The 21,703-nt window shown below is 42.7% G+C and overlaps 1 protein-coding gene across 1 annotated transcript in view; it reads left to right on the top strand.

The window, feature by feature from the left end:
* The first annotated feature begins 3,444 nt into the window (after positions 1-3,444).
* The window catches only part of LOC130727327 (uncharacterized), a 39,653-nt gene continuing 21,394 nt past the window's right edge, over positions 3,445-21,703 (top strand). The window contains exons 1-3 of the mRNA XM_057578437.1: positions 3,445-3,767; positions 3,954-4,083; positions 4,243-4,448. Of these exons, the coding sequence (XP_057434420.1) occupies positions 3,445-3,767; positions 3,954-4,083; positions 4,243-4,448 (659 nt within the window). The remainder of the gene's footprint in view (positions 3,768-3,953; positions 4,084-4,242; positions 4,449-21,703) is intronic.

The raw sequence follows: 21,703 nt of genomic DNA, 5'->3' as shown, positions 1-21,703 counted from the left end.
AAAAATCGATCCCCCTAATTAGGGAAAGTAGCCGAGAGCTCCATTAAGGGGGGAGGGAATTTCGGTTTTTCGAAAACTTGTCTTAACGCGTTAGATTGTCGTATGTAGGAGTTGGAAATGTGTCGTGTAACCCTCGTGCGTATTGTTTGCTGAGTTCCTGACTCATTGTGCTTGATTTCTGTGTTTTGTCCTAAGGATCATTTGAAGAATTTTGTGAAGTTCCAGAGGAAGATTGTGAAGGAAACTTGGAAAAGCAAGCTGGAAAACCAACCGGTGAGGGCTTCTCACTGAATACTAGCTAATGTTTTAGGTGTCGACTAATTCGACTTGATTTATTGTTTATGCACTTGTTTGTGTTTGATTGGGAAAATGTTTTCTGAGGCTTCGACTGACAATTGATAATCTTTTATTGCTTGATTGCTGTTGGAGTTGATTCACATGCTAAATGCTACCTGGTTAGCCTAGGATGTGTGATATTTGCCCTATATGCTAAGTGCTAAATGGTTATTTCTCAATATGCGTTATACGTGCCGTGATTGTTGGATTGTGCTGTTTGGAATATGCAAAACCACATATATCTGTTATTCGGCAGAGTGAGGATAACTGGCTGTTATGCCAACATTTATGGTGAGATTTGAGAAAGTTTGATGGGACGGACCGAGGTTCGGACCCTTGACATTGTTTTGACGGATTGAGACCTTCTCTGGGAATTGTCTGGGATTATGGGATCTTTTGGAACTTATAGGACTTGAGATAAAACTAAACGGAAATTATTTTACGAGGAAAATTCATAAGACATTAAACAACCTCTAAACCTTTAATTAATGATTACAAATTTCATTAAGAGCTTAAGACATGAATCTTAGTTTTTTGGAAAACGAGAAGTGTCGCCGAGTCCAAGTTTTGGGGAAGCTAATGAGTTTCCGAGTATGTTAATACTCTTTCGCTCGATGAGCTGATTTGTTGTTTGGGCTATCTAAAGGATAAGCCGAGAAATTAATAAGTTTCGGGTTTGTTGATACTCTTTCGCTCGATGAGCTGATTTGTTATTTGACTATCTAAAGGATAAGTCGGAGACGTTGTTTGGCTAACCACTTGCATTCATGCACTCATTGAGGTTAATACACGGTGGGATGCCGGACCTCGTTGGATTCCACAAATGGTCATAAGACCCGGATTTCCATGTAAGAACACTGCGGTGATTCTTGGTAGCAGACGGAAATGGCAGGCCTGCGGGTTTACTGCTGATCTGACTACACTTTGTTTGGTATAAGAGACACGCGAGCGGAAATGGTCCCACCGTGGCTGGTGTTAGGGCTGACTCGTTAGTGCCCATCCCTCCGGAATGCATCTTGTTCCTTTGCATATGCATTTCATGCACCATTCATGCTGATTATAGTTGCTGTTTGTGTTTTTTACCTGTCAGTGTTTTGATTTATGTTATATGCCAGCAAATGTTATATATGTCTATTGGACAGGTTTTGCAACTATAATGTTGACGTCCGTAATTAAGCCTAAGTGGCTAATATTTAATTTCTGCCTATTGGATGTATTATTATGTAATTCTTTGAGTTGACCCTTGCGCGTGTTACCTGTGTATGGGGGGCTATGTATGCCCTTTTTGTCCGATGATGTCTATGTCCGACTGGTTCGAGATGGTCGTCCCCACGGGGGGGACCAGATTTGAGTTGCTTGACACAGAGACCCCGGGCTCGTGGGTTGTAGACCCCGCAGGTCACCGAGCCATTTACACAGGGCGTATTATGGAGGACCACGAGGACCGATTTGGGAACCTGACGCAAGGAGTTTTGAGACGCCACACCGTTAGCTTCAACCTACCGCCGGGCATGCATTGTGGCCCTGGAGTTGTAGAGCCACCACCACCATCGTCGCCTGAGGATGAGGAGGACCCGTCAGAGGAGTTGCCGGCAGGAGGTGCTTCGTCTGAGTCCAGCTCACCCACCGTTGCGGCTGCTGCCTTGGGATCGGGCAAAGTACCCGTGGTACCTGCTGTGAGGACCGATGCCGCTGTTGACGTGATCGTCCTGGATTCCGATTCAGACGACGACCATGAGGATGCGTAGTTGGGCGTGGTGTGTAGTACTCCTAGAGTAGGGATTTAGAGTAGGAGTAGCGTCGTGGCTCTAATCATCAGTTTTCTCATTTTGGGGCAGGGTAGGTCCCCGACCTATAGCTTTTTGAGTTGTTCTCTTGACGGGAGTCACAGGGAGTTGGTCGGATTAGGAGGTATTTTGTGGCGACCTACTTTCTGGTTGGAGGACTGTATATCAGGATACTGACTCTATATTTTGGTGTTGTACATATTTGCCGTTAGGCACTACTTTCCATCACTGGAGGCTACTCGTGACGTGGTTTACTGTTTAGTTGTGGGGAGTGTATTTATTGTACATTAGTTCTGCTTACTTTTAGTCGATGTTTTTTTTAGAATTGCCGAGACCTTATTTTAAAAGGGAAAAATAAATACATCGAAAAAAAAATATTCACGATTTTTACACTTTAATTTCTTTTGGTTACTAACGTAACGCCACCGAAATCGGGGTGTTACATTTGTGGTATCAGAGCTTGTCGAGTCTTTCGGGAGTCTTTGGGGAATAGGTCTTCTGTGCTAGGTTGTGTGACTCTGCAAAGAGTAAAAAATTGATTGTCTGCCAAGCGATTTTTCGCTTAGAATTGATTGAAGTTATTGCTTAATCATATTGTATAGTTATGTTAGATGCTATCTTATGATGAGTACTAACTGTTTGTTTGACTTAACAGAACATGGTGAACACTAACCAGTTAGCGGAGATGATGGCCACTATGGCCCAAGTTGTGACTGCCCAAGCAAATGAAAATGCTTTGAGACGTGCAGCTGAGGAAGCACGTGATCAGCATCAGCGTCAGAGGGAAATAACTCTGGACCAGAATAAGGGATTAAATGATTTCAGGAGACAAGACCCACCCAAGTTCTCGGGTGGTACAGACCCCGATAAAGCGGATCTCTGGATCCAGGAAATTGAGAAGATTTTCGGAGTGTTGCAAACTGCTGAAGGTGCCAAGGTTGGCATGGCTACTTATCTGTTGATTGGGGATGCTGAATATTGGTGGAGAGGCGCCAGGGGAATGATGGAAGCCAACCACGAAGAAATCAACTGGAATTCTTTCCGGACTGCATTCCTCGAGAAGTATTTTCCTGACAGTGCTCGTGATGAGCGTGAATCACAGTTTCTGAATCTTAAACAAGGGAGCATGACCGTTCCGGAATATGCTGCTAAGTTAGAATCTTTGGCCAAACACTTCCGATTCTTCCGTGATCAGGTTGATGAACCCTATATGTGCAAGCGCTTTGTGAGGGGACTGAGAGCTGATATTGAGGATTCCGTGAGGCCGTTGGGAATCACGCGTTTTCAGTCGCTTGTTGAGAAGGCTACAGAAGTCGAATTGATGAAGAATAGGAGGTTGAATCGTGCTGGAGTTGGGGGACCAGTGAGATCGGGTTCTCAGAATTACCAAGGAAAAGGGAGATTTCAGAACAAGAAACCATATCAACGTCCTGCTGGGCGAGGGTATATCTCAGGATCTTACAGACCTATGACTGGTACTGCTGGAGGTTCTGGAGATCAGGCTACGAACAGGAATGTAAATTGTTTCAAGTGCGGAAAGCTGGGGCACTATGCTAATGCGTGCACAGACACGAGGCCTAAGTGCTTTAACTGTGACAAGTTTGGGCACACTGCCAGTCAGTGTAGGGCACCCAAGACTGAACCGTCTGTTAACACTGCTAGAGGGAAACGTCCTGCCGCCAAAGCAAGAGTTTACACCATGGATGGAGAAGAGGCTGAAGGAGTTGATGGTCTGATCAGAGGGAATTGCGAGATTGACGGTAATCTCCTAACTGTACTTTTCGATTCCGGTGCAACGCATTCGTTTATTTCTAGGGAGTGCGTGACCAGACTGAAACTGCCTGTTACTGCTTTGAGCTTTGATCTTATTGTCACTACACCTGCTAAAACCCTACTTGCTAATGCTGCATGCATGTACTGTCCGGTGACATATAGAGATAGAGTCTTTCATGCTAATCTGGTATGCTTAACTCTCAAGAACTTATATGTTATTCTAGGAATGGATTGGTTATCTCATTATCATTGTCTTTTGGACTGCAACCGAAAGAGAGTGGTTTTTCCTGACTCGGATCTTTTCGAGTATCTATCTGCGAACCATATCAGTGTATCTTTGAACGAGGGATCTCAAGAGTACTCTTCATTGCTGAACCTAGAGGGTAAAGGGAATCCGAATGTGGATGGTATTCCAACTGTCAGAGACTTCACCGACGTATTTCCTGATGATGTACCTGGATTGCCGCCTGTCCGCGACATCGAGTTTGCTATTGACATTGTACCAGGAACAGGGCCAATTTCGATTGCACCATATCGTATGGCACCTGCAGAGTTAGTGGAATTAAAGTCTCAGATCGAAGATCTTCTGTCTAAAGGATTTATTCGTCCAAGTGTTTGGCCTTGGGGAGCGCCAGTTTTATTGGTAAAGAAGAAGGATGGAAGGTCTAGATTGTGTGTTGATTACCGACAACTTAACAAAGCAACCATCAAGAATAGGTATCCGTTGCCTAGAATTGATGATTTGATGGATCAACTCCGAGGAGCTGCGTGTAAGACCTGGATTTTCAGAACAAGCTAGTTTCCGACTCACGCGTAGAATCAGTGTAAGCGTGACAGGAGTTTGACATTTGAGGAAGATTAATGAAGAAGAAAGTTCAGGAATTGCTTGAGGAATGTTGCGTAGTTGTTTTCGGAGTTAGTGCGAGTCGTCTGCACACTTGCCTTAGGGCGAGCGTGTCCAGAATAGGCTATTTCGCTCTTAAAGCAACGTTTTGAGTGAGATTTCGAACTCAGGGAAAATTTAAAGATTCTCTTTATTTTTCCATCGACCAGCGTTTCATTTCGGAACTCTGGACTGTACGCACTATAGGTTTCACTTTTCGGATGTCCGCCGACGCTAATTTCTTTGCTTCGAAACCCTATTTTCGAGCAATGGATGAAGACTTTTTCTATTCGGGACTTCTAAAGAAGATTCCGTCCGCGTTGCCAGACTTGTTTCGACGTTTCCAATCTTTCTTCAGTTGGAAGTTTTGTCGTTTGAGCATCACAGCAAAAAGTAGTTTTTCGGGGCAGATTAACCGACACCGCTTTTGAGTTTTTCGATATCGTTTTTCCCAAATCCTAGATATTTGTTTTGAGTTCTGGAATTCCGACGCCAGAATCTCTCTTAGAATTTCTCGGTGATCGTGCTGCAAAAATCGGAATCGCGAAATTTTCATTTTCCCGCGATTTCACCCGCCTATAAATAGCGCGAAAAAGCAAAATCCTCTCATTTTCTTTCCATTTGTGGCTGATTTCGTGGGGAGCAAGGGGGGAGGGGATTTCCGCGAAAACTTGACCAATCTTCGTGCAGTTCGTCCCTACTTCTAGGTATCGAGGTAACTATCATGAATCCTGCCTCTGATTTCTGTTTCTGCTGAGTTTCTGAAGTCGTTTCTGTGCTCTAAGTTTTGAGCTTTTTCTAAAATTGTCCGATTTCTCTGATTTCTCGCTTGGGTTATGTTCCTTATGTTCCCCTGAGTCTAAAACCTCTGTCAGTAAACTCTGATTGCGATTCAGTTGTCCAGGATCTGAAAAATTGACTCAAAACTCTTTTTGTCTCACATTTCGAAACTTTATTGTCGAAAAGACTTAATCTGACTTCGTGCCTTTAGGATTTGTTGTCACGGATATCATGAGGATCGTTGCTGTCAAATTTGTTTTCAGAACTGATAACTTTGAAGTTTTGAGCCTTTATTTTGGACCAAAATGCCCCTGCGTAGTCGTATTTCGGCCCGATTGTCCGAAAATTGTTCTGACAGTTTCTTTGCCTTAGTTTTACCCTAAAACTACCTTGTAAACTGATTTGATCGAAGAAAAAGAGCCGAAGCCCTTTTCTCCTTATGGCCGTGGGGTTTTCCTAAGGGGAGGGGAGTTTTTCGTTTTCGAAAACTTGTCCTTTCGTACCCGTTTGTCGTATTCTGAAGCTTTGATGCTTTGTCTATCGTTTATGTATTGTATTGCGATCGAACTAATCGATTTTGTGTGGATTCTGCTTTGTTTTCTCCGAGGTTCAGTTGAAGGAACTTTGGAAGGTTCAGAGCACTTGAGTGAAGGAGCTTGTGATTTCGAAGCTAGATCAGCTCGAGGTTAGGGCAACTTGCTATATTTAGCTATGATTGCATGATAGGCGTCGATAAATTCGACTTATGCTTTATCTGATGTTGTTTATGATGATGATTTGTTGTTATGATTGTTTTCATAACTTATGATATTGATGATGTGTTGAATTGAGCGTTTCGACGCAACTTCGGAGTGGAGGTTCATTGATCTGGTGATCTTTGATATCTCGGGTTGGATGAACAACCCTAGGCAAGTCCAAATGTGGGGTTTGAGACTTAGCCATTTGTTGGGATTCGTTGGAATTCCTAGACTTTCCCCGGGAAGTGTATTTTGGGTGGTTGATTTTTGGAAACTTAGAATGATGGAGCTTTCGAAAAATAAAGACTTGGGAAACTTAGACTTTGAGAAATAAACTCATAACTTGGCTAATTCGAATTGAAACAATTTTTATTAACGTTTAAGCATAGGAGAACTGAAGGGGAAAATATTTACGAAAGGCGGGGAAAAGTCGACTTATGTTGTGGGTTTGGAGAGTTTGGAATTGGGGAAAGCCACTGAGGTGAGCTATGGTGATGATTGAAAGTCACCGAGTACTCTAGTACTCCTGGTAGTGTTGTTCGAGTCGTGTTGTATTGACCGGCACAGACTCTGGGTTTTGTTTGTGGGTTTTGTGGTGGGAGTTGTGTTGTATTGACCGACACTAACTCCAAGTCGTGTTGTATTGACCGACACTGACTCTGGTTTTGATAATCATATTGCACACGTGCATATACGCGATGAAGTGCCAAGCAGAGTACTTCGGTATAACAGGAAGTAACGATCAGCCATGCAGAGTTGAATCGGTCCTGACTATATCTGGCACAACAGGAGGTAACGATCATCCATGTAGAGTTGCATCGTGCCTGTTGATGTTCGGCATAGCAAGCAGAAATGGTCAAACCATGTAGAGTTTGTATCGTCTTGACTATAGCCAAAGGTGATAAGCGACGCCCGAGCAGAAATGGTTAAACACGAGGCCAGTGTTACGACCGTCTCGAGGTGCCCAGCCTATAAGTGGCAATACCGTTGGTTTGTCCCGTCGCCAAGCAGAGTGACGTCGTTGATTTGTTCCGTCGCCAAGCAGAGTGACGTTGTTGATTTGTTCCGTCGCCAAGCAGAGTGACGTTGTTGTTCTGTCCCGTCGCCAAGCAGAGTTACGTTATTCGGATTTGTGTCAGCATATTCTGCACTGGCACACAATGCATCTTATTATGACTGAATTGTGTAAGAGATTTGATAACATGCTATGTATAAACCTTAGGGTAAGCAGTGCATAACTTATATGTATATATACAACATATATATATATACCCCTTTTATCGCATGTTGATTGTATATCTATTGTATTCTGTAAGTTGACCCTAGCGCCTTGGCTTTGTTTGTATGTTTGTGCTTGGGCGGTCGGCCTGCTGCCAGGCGTCCGTCAGCCGGTTCGTGATGATTCGTTGTGCGGGAAAGACCCGGAGCGGAACGACTATTACTGAAGCTTTCGACGAGGACCCGGACTTCATGACTGTTCGAGGGAGGGTCGATGATAGTAGTGTGGGTTATGGGTGGTTAGAGCCTTTTGAGTTAGTTGTTACTGTAATAGCTCTGATTCGTCATTCATATTTTGGGACAGGGTAGGTTCCCGACGCATGGCTTTTGTGTGGTTCTCTTACTGAGGGATCACAGTGAGTCAGTCGGACCATAGGGGTCTTTGCTTAGGCCATTTTGAGGCCGACTTCCTCCTAGTGGTTTGTAATTATGATTTTCTCACTCACACATCTGGATCTGTAACTATTTGCCTACGGGCACACTACTTTGGAGTCACTGCGAGTGCGCGTGACGGGAGAGTGCAGCTGAGGTGGTACATGTGTATATATTTGTATATTGGTTAGTTAGTGTTGGGGTTATGTCTTTATTTCTCTATTGCTTGATTTAAAAGGAATCAAACGAAAAAAAATTACCTGTTTTCCGCGTAAAGTTTACTTTTGGTTACTAAAGTGACACCTGGAAATCGGGGTGTTACACTGCGGTATTCTCAAAGATAGACCTGAAGTCGGGTTATCATCAAATTAGAGTGAAGACGGAAGATATTCAGAAGACTGCATTTAGAACTCGCTATGGACACTATGAGTATTTAGTGATGCCATTTGGAGTGACAAATGCACCTGCTGTCTTTATGGACTACATGAACAGGACTTTCCATGCATTCTTAGATCGATTCGTCGTAGTGTTTATCGACGATATTCTGATTTATTCAAAGGATGCTAAGGACCATGAGGAGCACCTGCGCCAAGTTCTGCAAGGGTTGAGAGAGAAGAAGCTGTATGCTAACCCTTCCAAGTGTGAATTTTGGCTTGAAGAAGTGAAATTTTTAGGCCATGTGATCTCTAAGGAAGGTATAGCTGTGGATCCAGCAAAGGTAGAGACAGTATTGGCTTGGGAACAGCCAAAGACTGTGACGGAAGTCAGAAGTTTTGTTGGTCTGGCGGGATATTATCGCCGTTTCATCGAGAACTTTGCCAAGATTGTTGGACCTTTGACTCAACTTACGAGGAAGGATCAACCTTTTGCATGGACCGAAGCCTGTGAAACGAGTTTCCAGACGATGATGGAACGTTTGACGACGTCACCTGTGTTAGTTCTGCCACAACCAGAGGAACTGTATGAGGTTTATTGTGATGCTTCGTATCAAGGGTTGGGATGTGTGTTGATGCAGCATCGGAAAGTTGTAGCTTATGCTTCACGACAACTGAAAACTCACGAGAAGAACTACCCAACCCATGACCTGGAATTAGCTGCGATTGTATATGCGCTGAAGATTTGGAGGCATTACTTATATGGATGCACTTTCACTATATTCAGTGATCATAAGAGTTTGAAGTATCTGTTTGATCAGAAAGAGCTGAATATGAGACAACGAAGATGGATGGAATTCATCAAGGATTATGAATTTACTCTACAATATCATCCTGGAAAGGCTAATGTTGTTGATGACGCCTTGAGTAGGAAGATGCATATCTCATCAATGATGATTAAGGAGCTGCAATTGCTGGAACAATTCCGAGATTTGAGTTTAGATGTGAGATCATCCGAGGGAAAATTGAAGTTCGGTATGATTAGGATCGCAAATGGATTGATGGAAGAAATCCAAGATCAACAGTTACAAGATGAATTTTTACTCGGGAAGAGGAACTTGGTAACTCAGGGTAAGGACCCAGAATTCAAGGTAGGAAATGACAATATCCTGCGGTGTAAGGATAGAGTGTGTGTACCTAACAACCCTGATCTGAGGAGATTGATTATGGACGAAGGTCACAAGAGCAAGTTGAGCATTCATCCTGGAATGAAAAAGATGTACCAAGACTTGAAGATGAATTTTTGGTGGCCAGGAATGAAGAGACAAGTGGCCGAGTATGTAGCTGCGTGTTTAACATGTCAGAAAGCGAAGGTGGAACATCAAAAACCTTCAGGAATGCTACAGAGTTTGGATGTGCCAGAATGGAAATGGGACAGCATATCGATGGATTTTGTCGTAGCGTTACCAAGAACTCAGAAGGGATATGATTCGATTTGGGTAACAGTGGATCGATTAACCAAGTCGGCTCATTTTATACCGGTAAGAACTACCTACAATGTGGAGAAACTGTCGGGGATTTACATAGCTGAAATCGTACGCCTTCATGGGGTACCAACGAGTATCGTATCTGACCGAGACCCAAAATTTACTTCACATTTTTGGGGAGCTCTTCAGGAAGCTTTGGGAACGAGGTTGAGATTGAGATTCCCTATGGTTTATTCGTTAATGAAAACATTTCGAATTGGATTAGTCAAGTTATGAGTTTATTTCTCGAAGTCTAAGTTTCCTGATGTCTTTAGTTTCCAAGAATCTATTCATTCTAAGTTTGCCAAAATCCCACCAAATGTAGCCCCCGGGGAAAGTCTAAGTATATAAACGATAGCTAAGTCTCAAACCTTGAGTTTGGACTTTCCTAGGGTTGTTCATCCAACCCGAAAAATCAAAAGGAATCAGTTCAGTGATTCTTCGCTCCGAAGTCGCGTCAAAACGCACAATTCAATACAACATCAATATCATAAATTATGAAAACAATCATAACAATAAATCATCATCATAAACAATATCAAAATCATACATAAGACGAATTTATCGACGCCTATCATGCAATCTTATCTAATATGTAAGTTGCCCTAACCTCGAGTTGCTCCAGCCTCGTGGTCTAGGTTTCCTTCACACAGTTGCTTTGAGAAACCCAAAGTTCCTTCAACTGAACCTCGGAGAAAACAAAGAAGAATCCAAACAAAATCGATTAGTTCGATCACAATACAGTGAATTAACGATAGACAAAGCATCGAAGCTTCAGAATACAACAATCGGGTACGAAAAGACAAGTTTTCGAAAACGAAAAACTCCCCCCCCCCTTGACTAAGCTCTCGGCCATAAAGAGAAAAGAGCTCCGGCTCTTTTTCTTCGATCTAAACTGATTACAAGGTAGTTTTAGGGTAAAACTAAGGCAAAGAAACTGTCGGAAAAATTTTCGGACGATCGGATCGAAATACGGCTATTCAGGGGCGTTTTGGTCCAAAATAAAAGCTCAAAACCTCAAAGTTAAAACATCGGAAAACAAATTTGACAGCGATGTTTCTAACGACATATGTAACAACTAATCCTAAAGGCACGAAGTCGGATTGCGACTTTTCGACATTAAAGTTTCGAAATGTGCGCAAAAAGGGTTTTTAATCAGTTTTTCAGATCCTTGACAACTCGATCAAAATCGGCGAACAACGGCGAGTGTTCTAGGCTCTTGGGCAAGTACAGAAGATAACCCAAACGAAAAATCAAGAAAAACGGATAGTTTTATGAAAAGCTCGAAACTTTGAGCACAGAAAGAGATATAGAAACACAGTAGAAACGATGATCAGAGGTAAGAATCAAGCTAGTTACCTCGATACCTTGAAGTAGGGACAAACTGTGCGAAGATCGGTCAAGTTTCGGCGAAAATCTCCTCTCCTCTTTTCTCTCCTCAATTCGCGGCCTCAAGTGTGTAGAATGGGAAGATATTTTGATTTTTCAACTATTTATAGGAAGGTGAAATCGCGGGAAAATGAAAATTTCGCCATTCCGATTTTTGCATCACGATCATCGATGAATTCTAAGAGAGATTCTGGCGACAGAATTCCAGAACCCAAAACAAATCTCTAGAATTAGGGAAAAACGATCTCTAAATTCCCAAAAGCGGTGTAAGTTAATCTGTCCCGAAAAACTACTTTTTGCTGTGAAGGTCAGATGACAAAACTTCGTTCTGAAGAAAGATTGGAAACATCGAAACAAATATGGCAACGCGGACGGAAACTTCGTTAAAAGCTCCGAATCGAAAAAGTCTTCATTCAGTGATTGAATTTAGGGTTTTGAAGCAAAGAAATTAGCGTCGTCAGACTTCCGAGAAGTGAAACCCATCGTGCCTACAGTCCAGAGTTCCGAAATGAAACACTGGTCGAAGGAAAAATAAAGAGAACTTCTTATTTTCCCATGTATTTGAAATCTCACTTAAACGTTGCTTTAAGAGCGAAATTAGCCTATTATGGACACTCTCGCCATAAGGCAGGTGTGCAGACGACTCGCACTAACTCCTAAAACAACTATGAAACATTCCTCAAGCAATTCCTGAACTTTCTTCTTCATTAATCTTTCTCAAACAGCAAACTCCTGTCACGCTTACACTGATTCTACGCGTGAGTCGGAAATTAAACTTGCTCTGTAAATCCAGGTCTTACAATACTCCCCTCCAAAAAGAAAGTTTCGTCCTCGAAACTCAGAGATCTGCGAAAAGTCCGGGATACAGTTCCTTGATCTTGTCTTCCAATTCCCATGTAGCGTCTCCCGTATCGTTGTTCCATATCACCTTCACTAATGCAATCTGCTTCCCTCTCAGCTGTTTCACTCTTCTATCCCCGATACTCACTGGCGGTGCCTCAAAGGTCAAATCATCCTTCAGTTCAACGTTGTCTGGCTCAATTACATGAGTCGGGTCTGGAATGTACTTCCTCAACTGCGACACATAAAAAACATCATGAATGTTGGAAAGAAACGGTGGTCACGCAATCTGATACGCCACTGGTCCAACACGTCGAGTGATTTGGTAAGGTCCTATGAATTTTGGTGTGAGCTTCCTTGACTTAATAGCTCGTCCAGCTCCCGTAGTCTGAGTTACTCGTAGAAACACATGATCACCTTCTTAAACTCTAGGGTTCTACGTCGCTGATCAGCATAACTCTTCTGTCTGCTCTGTGAAGCTCTCATATTTTCTCTGATCTGCTTAACCTTCTCAGTCGTCTGTTGCAGCAATTCTGGCCCAATCAACAAACTCTCCCCATCTTGATACCAACACAACGGTGTCCTACACTTTCGACCATACAAAGCTTCATACGGGGCCATCCCAATGCTCGCATGAAAACTATTGTTGTATGTAAATTCGATCAATGGCAGAATATCATCCCAGCTTCCTCTGTTATCTAACACACAAGCACGTAGTACATCCTCTAGCGACTAAATAGTTCTCTCTGTTTGCCCATCAGTTTGTGGATGATACGCTGAACTCAATCTCAGCTTGGTTCCTAACGCATCATGAAGAGCTCCCCAAAAGTGCGAAATAAACTTTGGATCCCGATCAGACACAATACTCGTCGGAACTCCGTGTTGTCTCACAATCTCCGCCACATAAATCTCAGCTAACTTTTCCACGTTGTAGGTAGTTCTCACTGGTAGAAAATGCGCTGACTTGGTTAAACGATCCACAATTACCCAAATCGAATCGAGTCGCTTCTGTGTTCTTGGCAAAGCCACCACGAAATCCATGGATATGCTATCCCATTTCCATTCTGGCACGTCTAACCTCTGTAACATGCCAGCTGGTCTTTGATGCTCTACCTTAGCCTTCTGACAAGTCAAACATGCAGCAACATACTCGGCCACTTGTTTCTTCATTCCCGGCCACCAAAAATTCAGTTTCAAGTCTTGATACATCTTTGTCATTCCCGGATGAATGCTCCATTTGCTCTTGTGTCCTTCATCCATGATTAGCATTCTCAATTCTGGATTGTTGGGTACACAAACTCTGTCTTTGCATCGTAGGATATCGTCAGTTCCTATCTTGAACTCCGGGTCTTTCCCTTGAATTACTAAGTTCCTCTTCTCTAACAGAAACGCATTTTGCAATTGTCGCTCTCTAATCTCTTCCATCAGTCCACTGGCGATTCTGATCATGTCGAACTTCAACATTCCCTCAGACGGTGTCACACCTAAACTCATATCTCGAAATTGTTCCAGCAACTCTAGCTCTTTAACCATCATTGACGAAACATGCATCTTCCTACTCAAAGCATCAGCAACTACATTTGCCTTCCCAGGGTGATATTGCAGCGTAAACTCGTAGTCCTTGATGAACTCCATCCATCTTCGTTGCCTCATGTTCGGCTTCTTCTGATCGAACAAGTATTTAAGACTTTTGTGATCGCTAAATATCGTGAAAGTACAACCATAGAGATAATGCCTCCATATTTTAAGCGAAAACACAATTGCAGCTAACTCCAAATCGTGAGTCGGGTAGTTCTTCTCGTGAGTCTTCAACTGTCTCGAAGCATAAGCCACCACCTTCCGATGTTTCATCAGTACACATCCCATGCCTTGATGCGAAGCATCACAATAGACCTCATAAGGTTCCTCCGGTTGTGGCAAAATAAGCACAGGTGACGTCATCAACTGTTCCTTCAGTGTCTAAAAACTTGATTCACACGCCTCAGTCCATGCAAAAGGTTGATCCTTCCTCGTCAGTTGAGTCAAAGGTCCAACAATCTTGGCAAATCCCTCAATGAAGCGTCTATAATATCCAGCTAAACCCACAAAACTTCTGATTTCTGTCACTGTCTTCGGTTGTTCCCAAGCCAAAACAGTCTCTACTTTTGCTGGGTCCACAACTATGCCTTCCTTTGAGATAACATGGCCTAAGAAATTGACTTCCTCCAGCCAGAATTCACACTTGGAAGGGTTCGCATACAGCTTTTTCTCTCTCACACTTGTAAAACTTGACGCAAATGTCCTTCATGTTCCTTCGCGTCCTTCGAATATATCAGTATGTCATCAATGAACACCACCACAAACCGATCTAAGAATTCATGAAAGATGCGGTTCATGTAATCCATGAAAACAGCAGGTACATTCGTCACCCCAAACGGCATCACTAGGTACTCGTAGTGTCCGTAGCGTGTTCTGAAAGCAGTCTTCGGTATATCCTCAGTCTTCACCCTGATCTGATGATAGCCTGACTTCAAGTCTATCTTGGAGAATACAGCAGCCCTTCGTAGTTGATCCATCAAATCATCTATCCTCGGTAACGGGTATCTGTTCTTGACCGTTGTCTTGTTTAGTTGTCGATAATCCACACATAATCTCGACTTCCCGTCTTTCTTCTTGACTAAAAGTACTGGCGCTCCCCACGGTGAAACACTTGGTCGAATGAATCCCTTTGTCGAAAGATCCTCTAACGAATCCGCTTCAAAACTAAACGCCCTAAAATCCTACGTATCGTACCCATAAGGAATTTCCCTGAGATCCTAGCTTCCTTATCGACGCATCGGTAAAACAACTTCCTAACTCAGCGCGCTATTCTAGACCTCGTGTAACTTCTATAGTTAAATCACGAGCAACTTCGAATAAGGTCCTACTAGGGATAATAATCATAAGATCATAGTCTAAGTAGTAAATACAAGTTAGGCGCGTCACACTCGTTTCGAAGATAAAAGAGTAAGTTATTCTAGAATAAGAGAACAGTTAAAATATTACCATCGTTCCCACGTTCTTCCTCGTTCAACTCCTCAGCTCTTGCTCCCTCCTTGGTATGAATCCTTTCCTTTGCAGCAAGTTGTTTTCCTTTCTCAGCATTCCCTGATGATTCGCCCTTGAGTGCCTTGCAATCTCTGGAGAAATGTCCCGGTTGGTTGCAATTGAAGCATAGCCTTCCCTTGATCTTGCACCTACTGGCATAGTGCCCGCTTTCCCCACAGTTGAAGCATAGAGGTCCCCCGTCTGGACACTTGTTATTGTAGTGCCCCACTTTCCTGCACCTGTAACACGTCACTGTTTTTCCCGAACTCTTGTTTCCTGTCCCTCCGGTAGCATCATTCCCTTTCATCTTACTGTCAGACGTTCCCCCCTGGAGTGTCTTGCAGTTCACAGCTAGATGCCCCTCTCGGTTACACTTGAAGCATCTCCGTCTAATCACTGAGCACTTGTTAGCAAAATGCCCAAACTTTCCGCAACGAAAACATGTCACACCTTTGTCACCAACTGGCTTCCCTCTTGTAGCATCAATCGTTGGTTTATACGCTCCTGAGATACAGTCTCTTCCCTCGGGACGCTGATACGGTCCCCACTGATGGTAGCTCTCCCTTCCGTTGTAGCCTTGGAATCTTGACCTCATTGGTCCCCCAGCTCCGGTTTGGTTCATTCCTCTTTGTTGATACATTGCAGTCGCCATCAGTCGTTGGTGATGCTCACGTGCAGCCTCTTCAGCGCGCATGTAAGCGTCTTCCGCAGCCTGATTCATCATTGCCTCGATCAGTGTAGCTATTGCCTCCGCCATCCGGTTAAGGTCCACCATCCTATGTCTCATCAGACGTCCAATTAGTACCAACCATAAGGTAGCACTAGACAAACCATTCAATATGGTTAAGTAGTAGCGCAAACAATTAGAGCGAAAGTCGCTCTGCAGATAATCAATTTTCACTCTTTACAGAGTCACACAACCTAGCACAGAAGACCTATTCCCCAAAGACTCCCAAAAGACTCAACTAAGCTCTGATACCACAATGTAACACCCCGATTTCCGGGTGTAACATTAGTAACCAAAAATAAACTTTACGCGGAAACCAGGTAATTATTTTTCGTTTGATTCCTTTTAAATAAAGCAATAGAAAATAAAGACATAGCCCAAGCACTAAACTAACCAATATACATCAAATATAAACATGTACAACCTCAGCTGCACTCCCACGTCACGCGCACTCGCAGTGACTCCAAAGTAGTGTGCCCGCAGGCAAATATATACAGACCCAGAAGTGTGAGTAAGAAAGTTTATAATTACAACCCACAAGGAGAAAGTCGGCCTCAAAATGGCCTAAGCAAAGACCCCTACGGTCCGACTGACTCACTGTGATCCCTCAGTAAGAAAACCACACGAAAAGCCATGCATCGGGAACCTACCCTGTCCCAAAAGTAAGACGAATCAGAGCTCTACACAAAATATGACGCCTGCCTAAACCTACCCTTCCATTACTGCTCACATAACCGAGTCCACAGCGAACTGAAGACGGCATGTTGAAGCTCAGCTCCATGCGTCATAAAGCTCATTTCGTCAGACGTCCACACTTGTCAGTCCGGTCCTCCATCTCAAACCTGATCCCCCCCGAGGGAGAGACCATCGAAAACCAGTCGGCCATCGACAGCTGGCAGCAGGCCGACCGCCCAAACACAAACATGCAACCAAAGCCAAGGCGCTAGGGTCAACTCACGGAAATAAGTAGATATACACTCAACATGTGATATGGGGTATAGATATATATGTTGCTATATAAACATATAGATAATCCTAGCATGTTATGGCTCTAACAATGCCTCAATAAATCAAACAGCACACAATCCCAGTCAGAATGAATGTATGCGTGAAATGCAATCATGATCCGGATTTGTGACGCGTTCCCGTTCGCCACAAGTGAAGCATTCCCGTTCTTCACTATGGATGAACCATTCCCGTTATTCATCCTGGGTGAACCATTCCCGTTATTCATCCTTGGTGAACCATTCCCGTTATTCACCGTATGATGAACCATTCCCGTTATTCATCATATATGCATTGGTGAACCATTCCCGTTATTCACCATGAGATGCACAGGTGAACCATTCCCGTTATTCACCCGATTGATGCAATATGGTTAGCCAAACATCGAATCGTTCTCACCACACAAGTGTTTAGCTCAAACCCAAACTCAAAACAACCCAAGAGTTAGTGTCGGTCAATACAACACAACTCGGAGTAAGTGTCGGTCAATACAACACAACTCCACCAACAAGGGTACACAAGGGTCTAGTGTCGGTCAATACAACACAGCCCAAACAACAAGAGCACTAAGTGTCGGTCAATACAACACAGCTCCAACAACAAGAGAACCCAAGGGATTAGTGTCGGTCAATACAACACAACCCCAACAACAAGAGTACGTAAAGTACTCGGTGACTTTCAATCATCACCGTAGCTCACCTCAGTGGCTTTCCCCAATACCAAAACCCACAACAAAAGTCGACTTTTCCCCGTCTTTCGTAAATATCTTCCCCTTCAGTTTTCCTATACTTAACTGTTAATAAAAATGATTTCAATTCAAATTAGTCAGGTTATGAGTTTATTTCTCAAAGTCTAGGTTTCCCAAGTCTTTAGTTTTCAAAGCTCTATCATTCTAAGTTTTCAAAGACCAACCACCCAAAATGCATTTCCCGGGGAAAGTCTAAGGATTCCAACGAATACCAACAAATGGCTAAGTCTCCAACCCCACATTTGGACTTGCCTAGGGTTGTTCATCCAACCCGAAACACCAACTTTAACCAGTTCACAGGTTCCCCACTCCGAAATCGCGTCAAAACGCACAAATCCAACAATATCACAATATCACAAGATATGGAAAAGCATCATAACATCAACTCATCATCATAATCAACATCAAATAAAACATAACTCGAATTTATCGACGCCTATCATGCAATCATAGCTAATAGTAAGTTGCCCTAACCTCGAGCTGTTCCAGCCTCGCAATCAAAAGTTCCTTCAAACAAATGCTCTGAATATTCCAAAGTTCCGTCAACTGAACCTCGGAGAAAACAAAGCAGAATCCAAACAAAATCGATTAGTTCGATCACAATACAACTCATAAACGATAGACAAAGCGTTAAAGCTTCAGAATACAACATTCGGATACGAAAAGACAAGTTTTCGAAAACGAAAAACTCCCTCCCCACACAAACATGCTCTCGGCCACAACTCACAATTAGGGGAGTCGATTTTTCTTCGATCAAATCTGATTACAAGGTAGTTTTTGGGTAAAACTAAGGCAAAGAAACTGTCGGAACAATTTTCGGACGATCAGATCAAAATACGGCTGTTCAGGGGCGTTTTGGTCCAAAATAAAAGCTCAAAACCTCAAAGTTATCAGTTCGGAAAACAAATTTCACAGCAATGATCCTAACGACATCCGTGACAACAAATCCTAAAGGCACGAAGTCAGATTACGACTTTTCGACAATAAAGTTTCGAAATGCGAGACAAAAAGGGTTTTGAATCAGCTTTTCAGATCCTAGACAACTGGATCACAATCGGCGATTACTGACAGAGGTTTTAGACTCTTGGGAACGTAGGGAAGATAACCCAAGCAAGAAATCAGGAAAAACGAACAGTTTTACAAAAAGATCAAAACTGTGAGCATAGAAACGACTTCAGAAACGTAGTAGAAACAGTAATCAGAGGTAAGAATCAAGCTAGTTACCTCGATACCTTGAAGTAGGGACGAACTGCACGAAGATCGGTCAAGTTTTCGCGAAGATCTTTCTCCCCCAAGCTCCCCTCAAACTCGCGGCCCCAAGAGAGTGAAAATGAAGATATTTTGAACTTTTGAGCTATTTATAGGCAGGTGAAATCGCGGGAAAATGAAAATTTCGCGATTCCGATTTTTGCAGCACATTCACCGATGAATTCTAAGAGAGATTCTGGCGATAGAATTCCAGAACTCAAAACAAATCTCAGACATTTGGGAAAAACGATATCTAAAATCCCAAAAGCGGTGTAAGTTAATCTGTCCCGAAAAACTACTTTTTGCTGTGATGGTCAGATGAAAAAACTTCCTTCTGAAGAAAGATTGGAAATATCGAAACAAATCTGGTATCGTGGACGGAAACTTCGTTAGAAGTCCCGAATAGAAAAAGTCTTCATCCAGTGATTGAATCTAGGGTTTCGAAACAAAGGAATTAGCATCGTCGGACTTCCGAAAAGTGAATACTATCGTGCGTACTGTCCAGGGTTCCGAAATGAAACGCTGGTCGAAGGAAAAATAAAGAGAACCTTTAAATTTTCCAAGGATTTGAAATCTCACTTAAAACGTTGCTCTAAAAGCGAAATTAGCCTATTCTGGACAAGCTTGCCATAAGGCAGGTGTGCAGACGCCTCGCACTAATTCCTACAGCGACTACGCAACATTCCTCAAGCAATTCCTGAACTTTCTTCTTCATTAACCTTTCTCAAACAGCAACCTCCTGTCACGCTTACACTGATTCTACGCGTGAGTCGGAAATTAACTTGCTCTGAAAATCCAGGTCTTACAAACTCCAACAACAAGAGTACTAAAGTACTCGGTGACTTTCAATCATCACCGTGGCTCACCTCCCCCCTGGTGTCCAGCAATTCTTCAGAACCCATAACAAAAGTCGACTTTTCACCGTCTTTCGCAAATCTTTTTCCCATTGAGATTCCCTATGGTTTATTCGTTAACGAAAACATTTCGAATTGGATTAGTCAAGTTATGAGTTTATTTCTCGAAGTCTAAGTTTCCTAATGTCTTTAGTTTCCAAGATTCTATTCATTCTATGTTTGCCAAAATCCCACCAAATATAGCCCCCGGGGAAAGTCTAAGTATATAAACGATAGCTAAGTCTCAAACCTTGAGTTTGGACTTGCCTAGGGTTGTTCATCCAACCCGAAAAATCAAAAGGAATCAGTTCAGTGATTCTTCGCTCCGAAGTCGCGTCAAAACGCACAATTCAATACAACATCAATATCATAAATTATGAAAACAATCATAACAATAAATCATCATCATAAACAATATCAAAATCATACATAAGTCGAATTTATCGACGCCTATCATGCAATCTTATCTAATATGTAAGTTGCCCTAACCTCGAGTTGCTCCAACCTCGTGGTCTAGGTTTCCTTCACATAGTTGCTTTGAGAAACCCAAAGTTCCTTCAACTGAACCTCGGAGAAAACAAAGCAGAATCCAAACAAAATCGATTAGTTCGATCACAATACAGCGAATTAACGATAGACAAAGCATCGAAGCTTCAGAATACAACAATCGGGTACGAAAAGACAAGTTTTCGAAAACGAAAAACTCCCCCCCCTTGACTAAGCTCTCGGCCATAAAGAGAAAAGAGCTCCGGCTCTTTTTCTTCGATCTAAACTGATTACAAGGTAGTTTTAAGGTAAAACTAAGGCAAAGAAACTGTCGGAAAATTTTTCGGACGATCGGATCGAAATACGGCTATTCAGGGGCGTTTGGGTCCAAAATAAAAGCTCAAAACCTCAAAGTTAAAACTTCGGAAAACAAATTTGACAGCGATGTTCCTAACGACATATGTAACAACTAATCCTAAAGGCACGAAGTTGGATTACGACTTTTCGACATTAAAGTTTCGAAATGTGCGCAAAAAGGGTTTTTAATCAGTTTTTCAGATCCTTGACAACTCGATCAAAATCGGCGAACAACGGCGAGTGTTCTAGGCTCTTTGGCAAGTACAGAAGATAACCCAAACGAAAAATCAAGAAAAACGGATAGTTTTACGAAAAGCTCGAAACTTTGAGCACAAAATGAGATATAGAAACGCAGTAGAAACGATGATCAGAGGTAAGAATCAAGCTAGTTACCTCGATACCTTGAAGTAGGAACAAACTGCGCGAAGATTGGTCAAGTTTCGGCGAAAATCTCCTCTCCTATTTTCTCTCCTCAATCCGCGGCCTCAAGTGTGTAGAATGGGAAGATATTTTGATTTTTCAACTATTTATAGGAAGGTTAAATCGCGGGAAAATTAAAATTTTGCGATTCCGATTTTTGCAGCACGATCATCGATGAATTCTAAGAGAGATTCTGGCGACAGAATTCCAGAACTCAAAACAAATCTCTAGAATTAGGGAAATACGATCTCTAAATTCCCAAAAGCGGTGTAAGTTAATCTGTCCCGAAAAACTACTTTTTGCTGTGAAGGTCAGATGACAAAACTTTGTTCTGAAGAAAGATTGGAAACATCGAAACAAATCTGGAAATGCGGACGGAAACTTCGTTAAAAGCTCCGAATCGAAAAACTCTTCATTCAGTGATTGAATTTAGGGTTTTGAAGCAAAGAAATTAGCGTCGTCGGACTTCCGAGAAGTGAAACTCATCGTGCGTACAGTCCAGAGTTCCGAAATGAAACACTGGTTGAGGGAAAAATAAAGAGAACTTCTTATTTTCCCAAGGATTAGAAATCTCACTTAAACGTTGCTTTAAGAGCGAAATTAGCCTATTCTGGACACTCTCGCCACAAAGCAGGTGTGCAGACGACTCGCACTAACTCCCAAAACAACTATGAAACA

This window comes from Lotus japonicus, unplaced genomic scaffold (genome assembly GCF_012489685.1).
Source record: "Lotus japonicus ecotype B-129 unplaced genomic scaffold, LjGifu_v1.2 AP022635.2".
Classification (NCBI taxonomy): Eukaryota; Viridiplantae; Streptophyta; class Magnoliopsida; order Fabales; family Fabaceae; genus Lotus; species Lotus japonicus.
This window is presented reverse-complemented; position numbering and strand designations above follow the sequence as displayed.